The sequence below is a fragment of the Solanum pennellii genome, chromosome 10, assembly GCF_001406875.1.
Source record: "Solanum pennellii chromosome 10, SPENNV200".
In the NCBI taxonomy this organism is placed as follows: Eukaryota; Viridiplantae; Streptophyta; class Magnoliopsida; order Solanales; family Solanaceae; genus Solanum; species Solanum pennellii.
The window spans coordinates 64466-86239 of NC_028646.1; the positions used below are offsets into that span (position 1 = coordinate 64466).

General features: G+C 32.9%; 4 protein-coding genes across 6 annotated transcripts; 3 read left to right on the top strand and 1 right to left on the bottom strand.

The window, feature by feature from the left end:
- The first annotated feature begins 5428 nt into the window (after window positions 1-5428).
- On the top strand, window positions 5429-11857 carry LOC107002577 (two-component response regulator-like APRR5). 2 transcript variants are annotated; one of them, XM_027912341.1, is made up of 9 exons: window positions 5638-5773; window positions 6453-6508; window positions 6945-7106; window positions 7190-7320; window positions 7411-7554; window positions 8007-8118; window positions 8197-8599; window positions 10173-10878; window positions 11385-11857. In XM_027912341.1, coding segments are annotated over exons 3-9 (1605 nt in total). In that variant the 5' UTR covers window positions 5638-5773; window positions 6453-6508; window positions 6945-7105; the 3' UTR covers window positions 11493-11857. The 2 variants fall into 2 exon arrangements, with proteins under 2 accessions (XP_015056130.1, XP_027768142.1); XM_015200644.2 differs by lacking the exon at window positions 6453-6508 and having other exon boundaries at window positions 5429-5773.
- Window positions 11858-12235: 378 nt separating this feature from the next.
- LOC107032421 (NDR1/HIN1-like protein 1) lies at window positions 12236-13735 on the top strand. Of its 2 annotated transcripts, XM_015234024.2 has the most exons (4): window positions 12236-12505; window positions 12594-12680; window positions 12780-13213; window positions 13312-13735. In XM_015234024.2, the coding sequence occupies exons 3-4, from the start codon at window positions 12818-12820 to the stop codon at window positions 13582-13584; spliced, it is 669 nt and encodes a 222-aa protein (XP_015089510.1). In that variant the 5' UTR covers window positions 12236-12505; window positions 12594-12680; window positions 12780-12817; the 3' UTR covers window positions 13585-13735. The 2 variants fall into 2 exon arrangements, with proteins under 2 accessions (XP_015089510.1, XP_015089511.1); XM_015234025.1 differs by lacking the exon at window positions 12236-12505 and having other exon boundaries at window positions 12512-12680.
- A 990-nt stretch (window positions 13736-14725) lies between these two features.
- On the top strand, window positions 14726-16900 carry LOC107002583 (protein CURVATURE THYLAKOID 1B, chloroplastic). Its single transcript, XM_015200653.1, has 6 exons — window positions 14726-15116; window positions 15715-15842; window positions 15939-16025; window positions 16130-16192; window positions 16447-16484; window positions 16595-16900. Exons 1-6 carry the CDS (start codon window positions 14948-14950, stop codon window positions 16650-16652), a joined length of 543 nt encoding a protein of 180 aa, XP_015056139.1. The 5' UTR covers window positions 14726-14947; the 3' UTR covers window positions 16653-16900.
- Window positions 16901-17824: 924 nt separating this feature from the next.
- LOC107002798 (caffeic acid 3-O-methyltransferase-like) lies at window positions 17825-20661 on the bottom strand. The gene is made up of 4 exons (XM_015200965.1): window positions 19978-20661; window positions 18901-19211; window positions 18684-18748; window positions 17825-18322 (listed from the first exon to the last, which is right to left on the bottom strand). The coding sequence occupies exons 1-4, from the start codon at window positions 20397-20399 to the stop codon at window positions 18026-18028; spliced, it is 1095 nt and encodes a 364-aa protein (XP_015056451.1). The 5' UTR covers window positions 20400-20661; the 3' UTR covers window positions 17825-18025.
- Between the last annotated feature and the right edge of the window lie 1113 nt (window positions 20662-21774).

The following is a 21774-nucleotide window of genomic DNA, read 5'->3' on the forward strand; positions in this document are numbered from 1 at the left end:
TATTGAAGATAGATAGTTAGTTGGCTAATTAAGTGTAGTTAGTTTGTTATTAATATTGTTAGGATTTAGTTAAAAGTTAGTTAGAAAGTTTGTTACTATTTCTTCTACTTGTATAAATAGTATTCCTCCCACATCGGGTGAGGAACAATTGTTCATTTTTCCTCAATATAAAATTCTCAAATCTCTCTCATCTCTCTCAATTTCTACAGCTTGGTCACTAGGGCACACATATATAGAATATTCTTGGCTGCTGGTGTGTATGAAGCATATATCTCTTGTCATGCCCCATTTCTTTCTATTTTTTATCCATCGACCTCTTTTTAAAGTTTTTTTTTATTTTTATTTTCTCTATTTTACTTTTGTTTGGTACGATCGAAAATAACTTATTTCAAAATTATTTATTTAAAGAATTTATTTTACTTTTAATATTGGATAAAATGATAATACAATTTGGGAATAACTAATATATTTCAAAAAAAGTTATTCCATAATTTTATTTCCCAATTAAAATATGAAATAAATTTTATCCCTTTTACGAAGGAGTCCACAAAATTTTTATTTTTTTCTTCTGAATTGGTTTTCCTTCTATTAAATATTATTCTAAAAATCATCAATATTTTTAAAAAAGGATATAATGACTGAATTACTAATAGATGAAATATATTTCAATATGCAATATGTTAGGACATCTCTAATCCTACACTTTATTTTACTTTCTAAATATAAAGTTTATTATTTTTTTAGACAATCAACTCCAACCTTCTTTTTTAATTCTTATTTTCTTATTTTTTTTATAATATAATTCCTTTACCTTTTTTTCCTCTAATTACTTTATAATCTCTAAATATTCCACAAGTCATGAAATATTCATAGGTCAAACCTAACGACCTTGAATTGTGGATAAATTTTATGAGAGGAGAATCAAGGGAGGATCATAATTATATCCGCACTATAATCAATAAAATATTCATGTTTCTTCAAAATTTATTTTGTATGGTTAATTTATTTTTCGTATATTTTTTTTTAAAAAAATTATTTCTTTATATATTAACTTTTTTTTAAAAAAAAATTAATATATTTTTCATGTGATATAAAATTTTATTTTTTAAGTTTTTTATTTAATCTAAAATTATCTTATTCTAAAATTTTGAATAACATAAATTTCAATAAAATATTATATAACATACAAATTAATGGACAAATTCAAATAAAAGTGATATACAATTACATAAACACTCAATTTTTGAAATTATTACGTTGCTTCCATAAATGATCTATTAATGCATTATGGAGTTCAAAATGAGTATTTTTTTCCTTGATTTTTTTATGTGTATCTAAATATTATTTAAATCAAAAAATTTCATCTACCATCATTTTTGTTGTTGGAGTTGGAGCCTCTACGACATCTTGAATTGGCGTATTAAGATCACACTTATCCTTAATTATCATGTTGTGCACTATAATACATATAGTCATTATATCATGTAACACTTTCTTTCTAAAAAAACGTTATGATCCTATTATTATTATAAAACTCTAGATGCACATTTAACATTTTTTTAACATAATTCTTGTTTCATTACAATTAATTAGTTCGCTACTCAAAGAAACCTAATTCTTTATCCGCATGTCAGAGCATACATAAGATATCAAGTAGTAAACTAGGTTCACTTTGTGAATAATCAAAACTACATACATGTTTGTCCTATTTCTCAACAAATGATATTATTAAAGAACAAAATAGTCCAACAGTTTACACTATCATTTTTCCCCAGGTCAAATACGTTGTTGTAGCCTCCTAATTTGCCTCTATTTTTTATGAAAAAATTGTATAGAATGACAAATTAATAATTCAAATTAAATGCAATAATTATATTTTGATTTAATTGTGTCCTTTAATAAATGGTTTGTCAGTTGTCTTTCTTCCTCAAACTCTCGCTCGCTACTCTTCCTCTCTCGCTTTATATAATCAAAAATATATAAATTGCATTTCTACTTAATTTGTATAAAGCGAGAGAAAATTGTATATACACATGCAAATACATATATTTTCGTTCTATAACTTATAATTATACAATACAAATATTCTCATGCCAGTTCTCTTTTACCTTTCTCATTTTATACAAATACGGATTATATATACAAAATACAATGTATAATTTATGTTTGTATAAAGCGAGAGAGAGAGAACGATATTTAAATACAAACATTTTATTTCGATTCAATTGTATACAAATTCAAATTTTATACAAATATACAAACACATAAAATTGAATTGAGAGGCCGTCAACGATTTATACAAACGAGAGACTGTTAACGATTTATACAAATGGCCTGCTTGTGAAATTATATAAATCTGAAGAGGAGCTAGTGAATTATACAAATGACTTATACTAACGAGAGGCTACCAACAAACAACGAAATTATACAAATTTAAAAAGGAGCCAATGATTATACCATTTCTTCTTTTGTATATATGTATAGCGAAATAGCCTAACTTCTTTTGTATATATGTATAGAAAAAATAATCATAGTATATTTGTTATAGAGCGCAATTATGCAAATTATAACTATAACATACAAATATAAATTTTGTGTTTGTTATATGTGAAAGTTGCTCTTTCTTTCTTTTGACATTCTATTTTACCCTTCAGTCTTATTTTTTAAGTACCATTTAAATGTAACATGCTGATTTTTATGTCTCAATTATTTTTATTTACACTCTTAAGTTATGGACTTTCTCTAAAGATGATGATTAAACTAACTGCTGGCCATGATAGTGATAAGAGTACTGGCAATGCATGAGAAAATATCTCCATTAAGAGGCTTGAAGAGCACGATTGTTTTTACAAAGAGAAATGGGGGTGGGGGTGGGGAGGGTGTAAAAGAAAATCAAAATGAGTGATAAGAAAATTGCCAACTCATCCTGGCCAATAACAGGACGCCTATTGATCACCTCTGAATACTCTCTTCTACTTTATAATAGTTTTTTATTTGATATTAATATTTATAAAATCTCAAATATAAAAATCATATTTGTATGTTATAGTTATAGTTTATATAATTGTGCTCCATAGCAAACTTTATGTTTGATATGATTATTACTATGTACATTTTGAATACATATACAAAAGATTAATTGTACAATCTATTTTGATATACATATACAAAGGAATCGTATAATTTGTGTTTGTATAAAGCGAGAAAGTGAGAAAGACAAAAGAAAGCTGGGCAGGAAAAAATCTGTATTTGTACAATTATAAGTGTATATGACGAAAATTTATTTATTGTATTTATATATAATTTTCTCTCGCTTTACACAAACACAAATGTAAATTATACATTTGTATTTATATAAAGTGATAGAGGCGAGTGAGAGTGGCGAGCGAGATATGAGAGAGTGGCGAGCGAGATTTTCTGAGAGAAAAGGTGAACGTAAAGATATGCATATATACAATTTTCTCTCACTTTATACAAGCTCAAATACATTTTTACATTTGTATTTGTATAAAAGTGAGAGAGGAGAAGAAGAGCCTGCCAACAAGAAATGAGAGTGGCTAGCGAGAATTTCAGGGAAAGAGACAAATAACAGCAGTTTGTTACGAATTATAATTTAATCAAACTGTGGTTATAACATTTAATTTGAATTAGTAATTTACTATTTTATATAATTTTCTCATATTTATATTAAAAAATTATGTCGCATCATAAAGACTTTTCCATATATATCAAGATTAAAAACTTTTAATTAGTGATTGGAGGAATTTAATTCCACGTACCACAATATTGGTTTAATAAAATATCTTTCCATCATATCAACATGTGTTAAGATGCTACCTAATTTTCCATGGCTATAAAGCAAAGTCTATAATTTGCTTTAATTAAGCGAGATCACATATCATCCACTAATTTGCTGCTTTTTCTTAGATATTTTCTTCAACAAGACCATTAAATATTGCACTCATCTTGTTTTTCTAATTCTTCTTTTACACAAAGTCGTAGAGGCCGGTTTTGTGGGACATCCACATCTTCCCGTGATTTAATGTTTCCAATACTTAATTAATTTTTTTTTACTTGAGTCTATTTGCAAACCCCCTCCCCCCCTTCAATTAAGAACAATATATTCACATATTATATATGGAGTTTGGAAGAAAGTAGAATGCATGTAGGGTGACTTTGGTTCAAGTGTAACAATTTAAGATATAAAGAAGAAGAAAAGAATAAATAAAAAAAAATTAATTTTAGAAAAGCTGTGCAAAACCTAGGAGAAAAGAACATAAACGACAATAAAATAATGTAATAGCCGAAACACAATAAACATATGATAATTGGTATAAGAAACTAGAACTACAATAGAATAACTAGTAAAACTACAAACACCAACAAGCTTGAACCTCTGAAAACAAGGAAACACTCTACTATCTACTAACTGTCTACCTTAATATGCAACCTTCACACCTTCGTATCTAAGGTCATGACCTCAGTATTTTGAAGTTTCGTCATGTCATGTCTAATCATCTCTCTTCTAATGCATTTTCAGCATATCTCTACCTTTCCTCATGCCTACCAAAACTTCACCTTTCGCACCTCATCATTGGTGCATTAGGCATCTCTGTTTCACATATCCAAACCATCTCAATCTCTTCTCCTCCATCTTGTCCATTCCAGAGGCCGTTCGTACCTTATCTAGGATGACCTCATCCCTAATTTTATCGCTCCTAGTGTTTCCACGCATCCATCTAAACATCATCATTTTCTCAACACACACATTTTGAACACGAGAGTTCTTAATTGACCAACACTTTGCATGTTTATTAATGGTCCAGCCACCATTCTACAGAATTTATCCTTAAGTTTCAGTTGTACTTTTTTATCAGACTAAACCCCGGAGGCAAGCAATTCTCTCCATCCATGCCACACCAATACGATATGTGATATCGTTGTTGATGTCCTTACTAGCCTAGATTAGAGACTCGAACTTAAAATTCTCTTTCTTGGGGATAGGTTGTGTGTCAAGCCTCACTTTCACGTTTAACTCATACGTCATTAAATTTGCACTTCAAATATTCTACATTGATCTTACTCAACCTGACCTCTTAGACTCCAGAGTTGGTCTCCATAACCTAATATTACATATCTCATTAATCATTATTATCTTCTCCGGAAATAACATACCCTAATATTAAGTTTTACAATGACAATTTACTTAATTTACCCAAATTTTGTCACGTAGATTGACTAGTAGAATGATTGATGAAAAAAAAATAGAGGTAAAATTATTTGTGGCCAAGTGAAATTTGTAGTAGGCATAGAAACGTGGCAATGGGCTTTGAAAATATCTTATATTATAGTAGGGTCGTTTGAGAAGGCTTTAACACCACGATTTTGAAGAAAATGATTCTATGGAAAATCAAATTTGTGGACCAAAATGGAGACAACTCATCCACTAACCAATGATGACCCGTCTTTAGATTTACATCCCTCAAATAATCTTTACCCAATTTCCACGGCCAAGAATCAAGACTCATTTTTCACAAAAACCCCTTCATTCACATCTGTCCATTAGTTTTAGGCGGGCTGTTATAGATATTTTTTCTTCAAGAAAACCAAAAGGGGTTGCAGTTTTGGTGGTGTAACATGGGTGAAGCAGTGATGACAAGTGAAAAACATGATGAATCTTTGCCAAAAATGGTGCTTAAGGTTTTATTGGTTGAAGCTGATGATTGCACTCGTCAGATTATTGCTGCTCTGCTTCGTAAATGTAGTTATAGAGGTTGGTCATATGGGGTTTCAACAGTATTGCTGGTTTTATGTTCATTTGTTTCTATTAATCTTGATAATTCAACAACTAAACTTTGAAAACAAGCAACTGATCTACATCTTCTTTTGAAATAGTAAAAAAGAACACATTTTTCAGCAATAGCCACTTGGGCATCTGCACTCATTTTTGAAGTTTTGTGATGGAAGCTTGTTTTTGGGAACTTGAAAATATATGAAGATAAGATTTTCTAAATTCACTCCCGAACGTTAAGCTAAGATTTTTTGTATTCGCTCCAAGTCATGTTAAGAATGTTGGTCCCTTATATAAAAAGATTCAAATATTTACTACATAAATCACCAAAAATACATAAAATTGGTAACTCTCAGATTGCGGTTACTACCTTAACGTTTTGGGTTGCATTATCTGATCTTCTACCTAAGACATGGACAGTGATTGTAGTGTGTTTGGATATCAAGAAGATTGGAATAGAATTGTTTCTTTATTTGTAAAACAAAAAATATTTTTGTGTCCTTTTTTTCCCCTTGTTTTGGGAATGGATACCTAGGATTTTGTTTAGGCATTTAGCCTGCCCGTATCTTCTATAGTTCGTCGTCTGTAGAACCATTTTCAGCATGAGCCTTTCAGTTACTGAGAATACAATCCTTTCTTTTACTTGTCCTCTTTTCTTCAGGTTATAGCATGGAGGATATAATATCACGCTCATCCTGCACCTGGAGATATCTAGTGGTATTATAACTCCATGTATTCCTCCTAGACTATGATTCTGCATTCGCTGCTGCTCCCCCACCCTGCACCACCCCTTAAAAGAATATCAAAGGATGTAATGTATCTGTAAAATTCCATCCTGCCGTGAATTTCATTGACTGCTATCATGGTGGGGTTAGGAGTATTACTTAACCGTCATACTTGATTGTTGCCTACTGAAGACTTAATCTACCACGTTTTACCAACCCGACATCCACCCCTTACTTTTGCGCTTTGTAATTGGTTACCTGAGAGACATGTATTAACTTTATGTTTCAGCTCACTGTCAATTCTTGTGGCGTGACTGTGTACATAGCATCTTGTTTTTTTTTACACTTTGATTTTTGGTACAAAAGAAATAGTAAGTTGTTTTTTGTTTTTTGGTACCAAAGAAATAATAAGTTGTTTGACAAAACAGTTGCTGCTGTTCCTGATGGTTTGAAGGCATGGGAGACACTAAAGGAAAGGCCTCATAACATAGACCTTGTATTGACTGAGGTTGAGCTGCCATCAATATCCGGATATGCACTGCTTACTTTAATTGTGGAGCATGACTTGTGCAAAAACATACCTGTTATAAGTATGTTTTCTTGATCTCAGCACTTATTTTAATGTACAATTTCACAGGGATCGTATTGCTTAATATGCCTATTTATTATGCAGTGATGTCCTCCAAAGATTCCATTAGCACAGTCTTGAAATGCATGGTTAAAGGAGCTTCCGACTTTCTCATTAAGCCTGTAAGGAAAAATGAGCTGAGGAACTTGTGGCAGCATGTTTGGAGAAGAAAAACGGTATGTAAAGAGAAGAAAACACTTATAAATGGTTATCAAATTTAACCAATTGAATTAACACAAGTTGTTTTATTTTACTTGAATGATCAGCAAAGTGCTCGGAGTCATCCTCGGAATGAAGTTGTTGAAAATCAGAAACTTGTAGCAGCTTCTGAGAATGACACAGCAAGTAACTGTTCTAGCGATAATCTGGATTCTGTTCAAAATGGAAATGACAAAGGTTGCAAGTCACAAGTAAGTGATATCTTCTGTGTTAACCTCATTTGACTGAGATGTATGAGCTCCATCATCCTGCACTTCATAGATTTTGATGTAACATGATTGATTATCTATATGCAATTTTATATGCCAACTTTTAGCTATTTTTTGTTACAGGTTTTCTTTTATCAAGAGAATAAATAGACTAAGTGAGATAAAATGCTGATCTTCTTTTGCGCTCCATGCCATCAAGTGCCTTCAGTTTTTCTGCGGATAGTTGATTTACATCATTTAAGTTTGAGAAGTAATATACTTCACAAAATTTATGATAATGATGCATTATGAAACCACGTGAAGAATAACGTATTTCTAGATTAGACTGGTTTCATCAGGTTTTACATAGATGACATCTTCTGCCAACTTTTGTGCATAACTCTTGTCTCATGCCTTTCTTGATAGCTGATAGTGTTTGTATGCCAAATATGCAGGGTGTTATAGATATTAGACATAAAGATGATTCAAATATGTTCGACAATGGAAGACATGAAGAATGTGTTGAAATGGTTGAAAGATCATTTATGCCAGAAAGTAAACCACTAGGTATGGCGAGCCATCCTTCTTCTATCAAATTTTGGAGTTATACGTCTCAGATTTGAACTGACAAACTATCATATTTAGCGAACATGACAAGCTCTGGAATGAGAACTTCTTCCGGCACTACACCTGACAGCTCAGTTGCTATTGGTTCAGAAGATGCCACTCTTTGTGCTGAACCAAGGGTTACGGCTAATGAAGTGCATCATGGATGTTTTAGTGCAAATAAGTGTACTGCTGATGAAGTTGTTTGCCAGTTGAATGAACTCTATTCTGCTCCTAATACTGCTGAGGCTGTTGACTTGATGGGGAATTTTGAAAATTACTTGGCTCATTGTGACGGCCATTCTCACGACAGTAGAGAAAAATCAAATCTCGCTTCCAGGCTGGATCTTTCTTTGAGAACCTTTAATCCCAGTTGCTTAAATGATGAAGTGTCGTGGGAGCAGAACATGATAAGTTATTCAAAAGCATCCGCCTTTTCTAAGTGAGTTTTACATTTCTGTTCTTTGACATTCTATTGTTGAATTGTCCTCTTTGCTTAGTGAATTCCTCTAATATGAAGGAGCAGTTCTTCATCGGGAAGAGAGCCCCAAAATTGTATCATTGTCTCAGTAGAATAGTAGTATTTGTACTCTTTAAACACAAAAAAGTGTAAATAGTGTGAGTAGCCACATTTCCAACTACTGCATACTGCTGTTGGGGCAAGTTGAGATTTGTGACAATTCTTTATCAGGGGATGCAGCCTATTTTACTGGGTTCACTTTTCACCCAGTATTTTGACATAAGAGTGTAAATAAACATTTGAAAAATTACTAAAAAACTTCAACGATTATTAATTTATGAAACCATAATTTCAGTAGTGCAATGAATTCAATTGTCCAAATTTAAAGGTTGAACCAATCAAGTTTAAATTCTTTATTCCCTTCAGGTATTAGTCACGCTACATAGCTTATGGTAGTAGCGATTTCTCTATGACAGTTGTGATGCAATACTGGTGGCAGGGCCGTTTATGCATATTATACAGTAGGGAGAAAACTAGTATAAGACATCCATTTAGGAAGCTATACGGTAGGGGTTGTTCCTTTCTGTTGCTCATCACTGACTCTATTCGTGGCTATTTCAGAAATCAACATCTAGAATGTATCTGATTTATGAAGAATGTGTAATATATTTAAGTTTGAAGGCCTCTATGTGCATGTTTTTGTTTCTAGCTCTAATTAATGACCAAACCACTGCCCAGGAAAATTTAAAGATTTGGATGGGTATCTCTTAAGGAGTTTACTAACTACTCAACCATAGTGAATGCTTGTATATCGTGATAGTTTACTAATTTTATCGATAGCATGAAGGAAGAAATTATTGTACAAAAATAACACATGGGACAACAGATATATGTTGTAAAAGTGTAGTAATTCTTTGTCCAGGAAATATTTTGAGGCTGAATATTATTATCTTGTTGTGATATATGGTAAGAACCTCCATTAAATTCTTATATCTAAGATATACTAAACCAAGTCAAAGTATAACTGTTTGTATTCATGTTAAGCCTAGCCACTCATCTTTCTTTATTGGCATTTTTAAGTTGAAACCCCAATAGATCAAGGTTGGAAAATTCACCTTTACTGTTTTGAGTGTATGGAAAGGTGACTTAGAGTGTGTAATGATGCCTTCTACTTACAAAGTCACAGTTTTAATTAAATTATCTTACCTTATCACGAAAAAAGAAGACTCAGGATGCCCTTATTTGCTAGTTTAGTTATTTATTGCTTTCAGGCTGATAAACCAAGGCTTCTCATATTTTATCCTTGATGGCCTCCCTCCCTCTAGTTACAAGTCCAATTGAATGTTGTTTCTCTGCGCGTCTTCTCTGAGAAAAGACGCAAGTATATTATGCCTATATATGAACACTACTACACTAGTACAGCAGTAACTTGCAGTGTGACCAGTTGAGATTATTTAGTAATTTATCTGCCTAAAATATCTTACGAAATTCGTTAACTGCTTAAATTAGTTTCCAGATGCTATCTGAAAATTGACTAAACCTTCTATTATGTCAGATATGAAAATAAGATGACGGTGCAACCTCTTTTCTCTGGATTGAGTAGCAATTCAGCTCCATTGAAGGAAGGCTCTAGTGCCTCTACTTGGCAGCATGATGCTTCATTGACTGAGAGTCAGGAACACGAAACAGCTTTGGTTATGCGCCAACCGGGAAATTGTAAAGTTGCACTATCGGGCACCCAAGTAAGCTTCATTCCAGTTGACAGGGTAAGGTCTGGAAGTATGGCTGCCAGTGACATTCAGATAAATGCTTCAGTATACAATACACAATCAAGTTCTCATCATGTACAGAGCCCTCGATCACAGTCTCCACTTCCAACAAGTTCTTTGACTTATTCAACTTCCGAAGGTCAAAATATGGAGCATTACAAACAACCATTTGATGATACTACAGTTCACTCTGAGGATAATGCGGAAGAAGAAGATGACAGAAATTTAGTAACAGTTGAAAAGGCAAGATATGATGAATCTTGTGATTTGGGAGGTGGCATGAAAAACAAGCTCAGTAGCTCTCATTGTGGAAGTATTTCTGATGAAGCTGTAGAAAGTTCCTTCCCAGTTGTTAGTCCAGAGAGAGCTCCCGTTTCTGAGAGTGTGAATTACAATGATAGGACAGGATCAGAGAATCACAGCACCAGCCAAAGGGAAGCAGCACTCATGAAGTTTCGGTTAAAACGGAAAGATAGGTGCTATGAGAAAAAGGTATATATAACCTTAGTGCTACTTCCATTATCTTATTCTTCAATTCTATTACTACTACTGCTTGTTGTACTTTGGTTATCTTTACCTTTTTCCTGCCAATACTTTTTTGCCTTTATTTTCTTCTTCAGACCTGTTCTGAAAACCATTTTCTTGACCTGAGGTCTATCTCAAACAGTCTCTCTACCCCACAAAGGAAGGTAGAGGTAAGGTCTAGGGCACCCCCACCCTCCCTAGACCCCACTTATGAGACCAGATTGGGTATATATGTTGTTGTTGTCGTTTGTAGTGCTATTATTCAACTTAGATATATTGCATCAATTTTAAACGAGTGCAGCGTTAATTAGTCTATATTTTCTAGACAGTTTAGCGGAAACGAGTGCCATTACTATTGGTTTTTGACCTTTCATATATTTGAATGATCAAATAGTAGACATAACCACAAAACTATTCATAAGTAGACAACATTTCTTTATGTCCTTTATTATACTGATATCATTTTTGCACAGGTTCGATACGAAAGCAGGAAAAGACTTGCAGAGCAGCGACCGCGAGTGAAAGGACAGTTTGTTCGTCAGCTACAAAACGGAACTCAGCCAAGGACGAAATGCGAATAGTCCTCCAATGAGAAAAAATAGTCATTAGTCAAATGTAGCATAGCCATTAAGATAGATATACAGGTTTGTAGTTTTTGTGTGTTGTGTTATGTGTGTAATGTCTTTTAAGCCTGAGAATTAGGGGATTGATGATAGTTGCAACTCAAGATGTTTCAATTTTTATTTAGTTATTGGTTCATGATGAACTTAGCTTAGTAGGTGAAATTTGCCTTGCATTTGAGAGGAAGTTTGAAACGTTTAATGGTGAACTTTGCAAGTATTTGTAGTTTGGGCAAGGAACTTGAGAAATTCATTTGATTTGTGTATTATGTGTATATATAGTTGCACAAGAATATTAAAAGGAGAATTCTTCAGGTTTTTTTAAATACAATCTTTACCATTTCAAATATATATATATAAATTTTGTCTATAAACACCATTCTATTTCACAATGGTAGAAGAAAGATGTGAGTATACTCCATTTTCTTAAAATTTCACTTATAAGACTATACTAAGTATGTTAAAAATTCAAATTTGATTATAGCTAGGAAGTAAATATATTAAATTTGTGTATACGATTGAATCTATCTTCGTTGTATCATTAAACAGTTGAACTTACAAAATTGATGATTTAGTAGCAAAACTATCAAATTGGTCCACGGCAACTCCAAAACCAAATGTCATGAAACTAATTAAGTAGCAAAAATGGTGAGCAATTCCATTTTCTAGGTGTCATCACATCATAAGACTCCACCGTTACACATAACACAAAAAATTACATATTAGTCGGCAGCTACTCGTCAAGAATCTTCTTCCTAAGCTAAAGTAACAAAAAACAATAGAATTTGCATCGAAAACAACCAGCAAAGAGAGAACCTAATTCCCTTCTCTTTTAATTTTTCTTTCATAGATTCTATCTTTTTATTCCACCTTTTCTCACCACTATCACTCACTTAACAATTCAAACACAAATCTACTTGTTGGTTTTAATTACATTTGATCATTTTATTGTTCATGTAAGGTTGGTTCATCAGGTAAGCCTCGATCTCTTATAATTTCCTTGTGGTTACATTAATGAGGTCTTTTTCTTTTTTCTTTTCATCTATCTAACTTTATATACAGGTCAATATCCACTTATGACTTGATGTTTGGAGCAAAAGCAAAGAAAATTAAGACAAGTATACAAGATTAGCTAGAAGAAGTTTTGGAGTGAGTTTTTTTTTTAAAAAAAAAAATCTTCATCTACTAGTTAGTGCTTATATCAATTGGAATTCACTTTCTTTTTCGATATGTAAAACTTATATACAGGTCAAACAGAGGCAAGCTACTTGTAATTTGTAGACAAAATGAGTGATTATGACCAACAAAAGATTCCAAATGCAAGTGTTGGTTATCCTCAAAAACCTTCTCCTATAGCAATATCCTCTACTGATCCAAGTAGAAGAAGTCCAGCCAAAACTTTGTGCACTTTGTTGTTCATTTTAGTCATCTTGGCTGGCCTTGTTGTGCTCATACTATGGCTAGTTTATAGACCCCACAAACCAAATTTCAGTCTAGTTGATGCTGCCATATATGATTTAAATGTAACATCCCCTCCTTACATGTCAACCAGCATGCAATTCACAGTGTTGGCAAGAAATCCAAATAGGAGAGTTCGATTGGATTATGACCAATTTTCAGCTATTGTTTACTACAAGGGTCAAGCAATTACACCTCCAGGTCTGCTTCCACCTTTATTTCAGGTAAAATAAAGAAAATTTGACTGACTTTGATACATAATTTACTCACTCTTCGAATACATTAATTTTGGCTCGTAATTTATTTAATTAATTAATTTCAGAAAACAAAAAGCACGGTGATATTATCGCCGTTGATAAGAGGTGCATCGGTACCTGTGTCGGTGGAAGTAGCAAATGGATTACTGATAGATGAAGTTTATGGAGTTGTGGGATTGAGACTAGTTCTAATGGGGAAAATGAGATATAAAGCTGGAATTGTAAAGACGAAACACTATCAAGTTTATGTAAAATGTGACATGTTGGTTGGCTACAAAAAGGGATTTATGGGTCAAGTTCCTTTGCTTGGTTCTTCAGATTGTCAACTTCATTTATGAACCTCTTTTAAAAGTCTACTATGAACTTGGAGATTTGTTTCTCCTTATATCAAACATGTTGTAATCATATATATATATACTTGTATGTTCTCATTCCACCTCAACTTTATTTTGTAAACAAAATTTCAATTAATGCATCTTCTTCTCCTTATACAAATTGAAGTGAGCTTTAATAAAAAATAATATTATTATGCTTGAAAAATGTTGGAATGTTGTTAGGGCTAGTTTGTTTCTTTTTCAACACTCCTGTAATGAAGAATTTGTGTATTTTTACAAGTAAAATTGTAACAAATAGTTGGTGTAAATATATAGTTTTAAAAATATTATAGATTTCATTATTAAAATCTTAAAAAATGGATTCAAATTCGAACTTTTACTTTAAAAAATAGATAGACGTTTTCTTGTGGTTCCTGTAAATAAAACAATGAAACACAAATTTCACTTTCCTCCACCGACTCTCTTTTATTTTGCTTGTCACTTGTCTAGGATATTAAATATAATGTGTATCACTCTAGATATATATAAATACATATATTATGTATTTAAATCTGGATACACATGAACTTCGCTCGCCACTCTTTTCTAATGTTGCTCGCTTCTCTCTCTCTATTATGTATTTGGTAGCATAAATATTTGTATTTGAGTGTGAGATACGTAAGAAACTCATAATTAGTAATAAGATACATAATATTTTAAAAGTATACATGATAGTGAAATATGCTTAATTATGTAGTTTTTTCAATATTGTATATGTGCAGATATACTTATTATACATAAAAATACAATGTATTTTACTATTATTATACTTGTGAATATAATATATTTTGCTACATAAATATTTTATACGTACGAATATACATGAATATAGTGTTGTGTAGTTCACACAAATATATCATATTCTATTACATAGATCTTGTATACACACTAATGCACCTTCACTATTATAATCTGTACAAACTACGTCTCGTAATTAAGCAAGCAAAATTTCACTATCTTTTTTTAAAAAAAAAAAAAAATCCAAACAGAAATAAATAATATCAAACAAGTACTACATTTAAGAAAACCCAAATGTCCAATGAAATAGCACCATAAATTCCCTATCCAAAGCAGATGATGATAGGGTTCATTCCAGAAAGGCATAAATGGGTGGTTCTTATTACTTTTGAGACCTCCAAGATATCTTACATTTCACTAAATATTTTTCAAAATATCCCAAATTTTAATTTTTCAGAAAAAAATATAATATATTCTTCTTAAAATTCAAAAATTAGCCATTTATTTGGTACTCATTACTCATCAGGAAAAGAAATCTTGTTTATTTTATTTTTGGTGAGTTTTTGATTTTCAATTAAGTGAGAAGCTAATGGCCTCAACAACTACCCCTTCACTTTCTCTCTCTTCTTCATCGACCCTCGTCGACGGCAAGACAACTCGTCAGTCTGCTGCCGTGGCATCGTCGCAATGTGTGACACTACCAACCCTTCCGCCGCGGCCGGCCGTTCAAAGCCGTGCTGCCAGAACCACTGCTTACTGTAAGTAACATTATAACCCTCGACTAAATTATCCCGGAATTATAGTACTTGAACTAAATAATCTCAAATTTCATGTTTTGGGTCCTGTCACCTGTGCTTGATTGACTGTATAAATTTTATCAGGTCACCCAAATAATCCTTTATTTCCTTCACCTTATAGCACATTCGGAGTAGCCTCGACTAACTTTAGGACTAGCACTTATTGGTTGCTCTGCTTTGGAAAAACATGGATAGAAATCACCTATTATTTTTACCTGCACTAGCATTTGAATGTGAGACCTTATAGTGCTTGTTGAACTGCCTCTGTGAGACCTAAAGGAAGTAGCTTCTCTGTTATTGAAAACATAGTTTAAAATGTTTTGTTTATAGGACAATTAATAACAAAAGTTAGAAATATAGTTTGAAATTGTAAAAGTTGTAACAAACATACTGGATCAAGCATTCAGAAAGAATGTATACATTGGATTGGAGGAAGTAACTTGTAGTGTATACTAAAAAGTTAGTAGTGTCTTTTGTTAGTGAATGTTGGCTACTCCACTCACTCATTGCCTTAAGGTTACCTTTGTAATTTCCTTGATGCGGATGTGCTGTGATGCAGGTAGAAAGATTGCAAGGAATGTGGCCGCAATGGCTACATCAACTGGAGAAGTTGCCACTGCAGATGCCACAGCTGAAACGGCAACCACTGAGCTACCATCAGAGCTTGTCCAAAAGATTCAAGAAGTTGTAAGAACATAATACATACTACTTGCTTTTTCAACTTCACTTGTTTCTTGATTTTCTCCTCCTGAATATTGATACCTATCTGATTTCTTCTTTTAGTGGGACAAAGTTGATGATAAGTACGCAGTCAGTTCATTGGGCGTTGCTGCATTTATTCTTCTTTGGAGCTCCACTGGAGTGATCTCGGTACTGCTACTAATTGCTACCTTAAGACTTTTTTTAGTTCCATTTTTGTTCAGGTGTTGCAAACTATAACAAACTTGACAAAGGGACTTGCTTAATTGTGGCAGGCAATTGACAGGCTTCCTTTGATTCCTGGTGTTCTTGAGCTTGTAGGAATTGGTTACACCGGTGTAAGTTGAAATATTTTCACTCTTAACCACTACTCTGTATGTTGTAACCTGAATGCTATAACCAATAATTACACTGATAGGGTAAAAAATAAACGTTATACTTAAGTTAAATCCTTTCTTTGAACCATATTGCATAGGCATTAGCATCAGGCTTCATCAATGCTTGTTTGGTTAAACTTTGAACTATATAATCGATTACCATGTTATCTTGACTTCATTTACACGTTTTTGGGGGATCTTCCCTTCCTCTGCAGTGGTTTGCCTACAAGAACTTGATCTTCAAACCTGACAGGTTATTTCCGTTCCTTTGTATATGAACTAGTGGAAGTTAAGTTTATTATTCATACCTTTGTGTGTTCATCCTAGCTTACCTCTCTTCTTATTACCTTTTGCTGCTAACAGAGAAGCTTTGATAGCAAAAATCAAGGAATTATACAAGGATATTCTTGGGAGCAGCTAAATGGAAACATAGTCCGATGCTGCTGCAGAGACATGGTCAAAATAGATTTCAGTTGAGCAATCTTGCAGCTTTGCTCTTCAAAATGTAAACTCTGCTTCGATCTTTTGTCTTTTTATTCTAACAGAATAAAACCAACTGAACTATGTCTATATATGTGCTTATCTGTATATTGTCTTTTCATTTCCTCACCTTCAATATGTTCTCGTTAGCAGTTGGAAGTTAATGTATATCAAATGCTTTCAAGTAAATCCATATCTTTGCTAATTCAATGGCTTAAAAGAACTTGTGCAATAAAACATGTTACTATGGACTATGGTTATATAGTCCAATAGCTATACATCCAAATCGTGAAGAGGCAATGCCTCATCCTAGTAGGGGTGGAGGGACTAGGGAGGTATGGGCTCGGCTAAAGCCAGTATCTTTGGCTCAAATTCCATGATTGTTACAAAAGTTGATTGAATTTGTACAAGTTACTCCTAGTAACTTGAAAAGATTAGAGTCTAGAACCCAACAATAACGTAATTTCACAAGTGTAGTCTGGGTAGGGTAGATTGTACATAAACCTTATTCCTACTTCGTAGAGACAAAGTGTGGTTTCCTAAAGCATCCCAAAGCAGTTTGAAAAAGGAAATATGAAAATAAAAATAATAATTAGGGGTGTCAAATGGGCGGGTTGGGTTGAAATTTAAAATATTACAATGGGTTGAATAGAAATTGGGTTGGGTCTCGACCCGCCCAAGTTTACTTTGGGTTCAAATGGGTTGGGCTCAAATGGGCTAAAAAACGGGTTTGGTCTTTGACCTGCCCAATTTGACCCGATTAATCACAATAATTTAACATATTGATATATAACTTTTATAATCACAATTTGAATTTCGACTCAAGAATTTTTTGTTAAAAAAATAACAAATTGATAGATAAATCCCGAGAGATGTTAAATATATAATAACTCATACTTTCAATATAGGAACATATCTTAATAAAAAAATTTAAAACGGGTTGAAATTGGAGATTGAATTGGGCTCAATTGAGAATTTTCTTGCTTGAATGGGTTGAGATTGAACCCAATTCAAATTATTTTGAGCCCAACCCTTAAAATTCTGGGCGGATTGGACGGGTTACGTATGTTTGGGTTCATTCTTTTGCTGAAAACTAAAAAGGAAGGCATCATATCAAATGGAACAGAGGAATATATAAATATTATTAAGACAGAAGTTACAATGACATCCTCTCAAACTAGAGAAACAAACAAGTAGTAATATAAATATTATTAGGAATCAACGTCAAACATTCAAGCTGGGCTAATTTATAAATTCCAGTCCCAGAGTGCCACGAAAGTACATAATCATAAGAGCGAAGTAGGTTGTGGAAATCTACTTGTAAAATTCCATGACCCAAAAATTACAGACACAACATATTAGGTTAACACCTTTGAATCCAGCTTCACTTGCCAATGCCCGAAACTCCTGTTCAGAACGCTCTTTGCCTCCCGGATTCTGAGCCATCATGATCAAATCACATTGTGAAACTCCAACCACTGTGGTATCAGTATCAGGTTTCACTGGTAGATTGGCCTCCACAACAATCACCTTTCCGTTGTCCGGTAGAGCCTTATGGCAGTTCTTCAGCAATTTGAGGCAGTGACCATCACTCCAGTCATGAAGGATCCACTTTTCATCAATAAACACAGAATGTCCTTATTAATCATAGGTTATAGATACTATTGGTGAAGAACAGGAATGCAAGACTATGCAAGTAGTTAAGTTCCAGCTGACACAAGTTGTGCGCGACTTCTTTTTTATTTCATAAATTGGTCAACCCAAAGTTTGTGAACCCAGAAGTATTGAATTTAGGTCCGCTAATTTGTGAAACAAAAAGAAGCGTTACATAACTCGCATCGGTTATGTGAGGAACAAAATAAAGTTTGTTTGACTGAACACAAAATCTAAAAATTAAAGAAGACTTTCGACATGTAAGCCAAATATATGCACAGTACATACATATTGCCTCTGCTAAAGATTTGGACATTACCTTCATAAAAATAGCATCTCCTTGTGGAACACTTTCAAACATATCTCCCCCAACATGATCCACCCCTGCGATCAAAGAATCTCGTTATTATTTTAAACCTCGTATTATAATCTCTGCATAACTTGTTTGCAAACAAAACAATCCAATGAATTGTAATTTAAATCTCTAACATTGAAACAAAGTATCAAATTGAACAATAAAACAAGAATTAAGGTACCAGGATAGGAAGTTGCATGTTGAACAACATGAGGCAAATCAAAATTAGTGCCCTTAATTGTGGGGTATTTAGATGTAATCATCTTGAGATTAACTCCAAGACCACCTCCAACATCAACCAAAGTTTTGAGATTCTCAAAACCTTTGTAATTTTCAAGTATTCTTTTCATGACAACAGTTGTGTGGTTGATCATTGCCTGGTTGAAAACATCATTGAACTTTGGGTCCAATTTTGGATATTCAAATGCATGTACACCATGCACCCTGTCAAATGGAACTCCACCTTCAAGTACTGCATCTTTTAGTTCAAACCTGTAATTTAAATTAGATAGAGAGAGTCAGAAATACAACTACTATAATTACGCCTCAGTCTCATCTGGAAGCAATTAATTCCCAAGTATCCAGCATTAATAACAATATATTCAGTGTAATTTCACGAGTATGAGTCTGATAACATACGTACCCTAACTATCCAATAATTTCTCGAAATTACAGTGTACCCTTGATCTTTGGCAGTTGAGTGGACATAGGCTCATGCAAAAGTATTCTCTTAGCAATTTATATGCTAACTTGAACCAGTTGATGTATTTGTTAACATGATAATTGTAATTAACTTACAAATTCCATTAGTCTCATGATCACATCACTTCACACTTGATCAGAAATCTTTGATTCGAGCTAGGAAATAGACTCATTCACTCTGTAATAGGTCCTATGCATCATGGATTTGAATTGGTCGGCCTAGTGAGTTTTGGATACCGGATGGTTCGACAGGAAAGCATTAATATTCTGAGATTCCTTCATGAAGTAATATATAGGAATAATTATCTATTTGGGCCGCCCTAATATAATAGCCAGCAAAGATACATGTTTTGTATATTAAGAATATAATGAAGGGATCAAAAAAGGGTCTTCAACTTTGCATGATATATCCACCTGACTCTGACTCACATATATTGTGAGAAAATCTCTAATATATACTCAATTTGTTAGGTTATACTAGGATGACCACATACAATTGACATGATAAAAGTTTGGTTAAAAAGAAAGATTGCTGCAGTAAAAAGAGAAAACTGACCAGCTGTTAATGAATGCTTTATCTTGAAGCAAAGCCAACAATGGTCCCATGGATGCACCATCTTCATCACGTACAAAAAATTTCCCCACTCGTGACAGACCATAGCGCCTTTCGGTCACCCCATTTCCCTCTTCAACAACAGTACAATCGAGTAAAGAATAACTAGCTAGGACATAAAGCATCCGGTCTAGCATGGTAGCGGCATCAGGGTTCTTACAGTTAGGCATGTGAGACACAATTTCTAAAGCAGATAGTTTAGTGGCGGCTTTATCTTTTGCGAGTATCTCAAAAACATCCAATTGGATAGTTGAGTGCAAAACGAAGGGAAGCACTGACGATGAGAGTAGTTGCATGGCGTACGTGCAATTACGCTCTTCGTTTTCCGATTGTGTTGGTAACTGGATATTTGCTGTCGATCCCATAGCTAAAAAGAACTTAGAGATGAACAAGAAAATGTTATTTTTGCTGCTTGGAGTGTTTTGTTAGGCCTCAAGATGATGTATAATGGGGTTAGAGTACCCTTTTATAAACATCAAACCAAGAATTGTTGTTTTGTCAAAGATTGGTCATAATTGATTTCTTGGTGGGAATATTAGTAATGCGTCTGCTTTTCATTCGTTTTTTGTTCTTTTTCAATTGCATAGTGGCATTCTATCTGTTCTGATATATTTAAAAATTAATTTGTTATTAAATATAGAAATGTTTTATTCTTTTTTGTTACTGATTAAAGAGATCAATGAAGTATATATCACTCTCTCTATCTGCCTAATATTATTTTTTTATCTCACGTTCATGACTTGAAAGCAGTATATTCAGTTCAATCTGAAAATTCTAATAATAACATCGCGAAGTAGCAGTGGATCGCTCCTTTTCCTTCTTCCATTGTGCACAGTTACTTCCTGTATATGTGAGTTGGTGGTATGTGTTTCTTTTTGTGTTTACTGTTTGGATTAAAAATTATTGCTTTTGGTAAAAAAAATATAAGTTAGTGAAGCACAAGGTCCACTAAAAAAAATGGAGAGTAGGCCACTTAACATGTGATTTGCTGTCTGCTTTACTGAACAAGAGAATTCAGTCATTTTCTTCATATTTTCCTCATATAATATTACTATAACATGTTTTCTTCACCTAACCATCATATTAACATACAATTAGTTAATTGACTCTAAGATAATTAAATACATAAAAGTTTGTTTTATCTCTTGACTTTTAACGATGGATATACAAATTCCTATTGTATTCTATTAATTTACTTCTCATTACTTTATCAAAATTGTGAATACAAACAATGTAATTGTCTACTTGAAGTAGAATATCGACATTTACAAATTTTATTTTTCTATTATATTGTTTAATATGTTCAAAGATAATATGACCACATTAATATATGAAGATACATTGAATGGGTGAGTTTTTTTTTTGAATGTATTACTAAATTCTAACTAACCCCTTCTATTTAATGATGACATATGAAGATACATTACATGTGTTATTTTTTTTACCTTGATAAGTTACTTGTTGAAATTTGCAAGAAAGAGTCTTCAACTAGAGATTTTTCTTCATTTTAAAAACAATAAATAAATAAAATCTTTGTTTGGTATAACAAAAAATAAAATAAAATAAATATGTATGTATATATATGTATATATCAAATCATGAAATCTCCTTTATGATTATTCTTTTTCAGTCCACTTTTTCTTTGTGATGATTCAAAGTTGTTGCACCTAACATTACTAGATTTGTTTTTCAATCACTTTCTAGATGGAAAGATACCTACTTTAATTGTTTTTTTAGCTT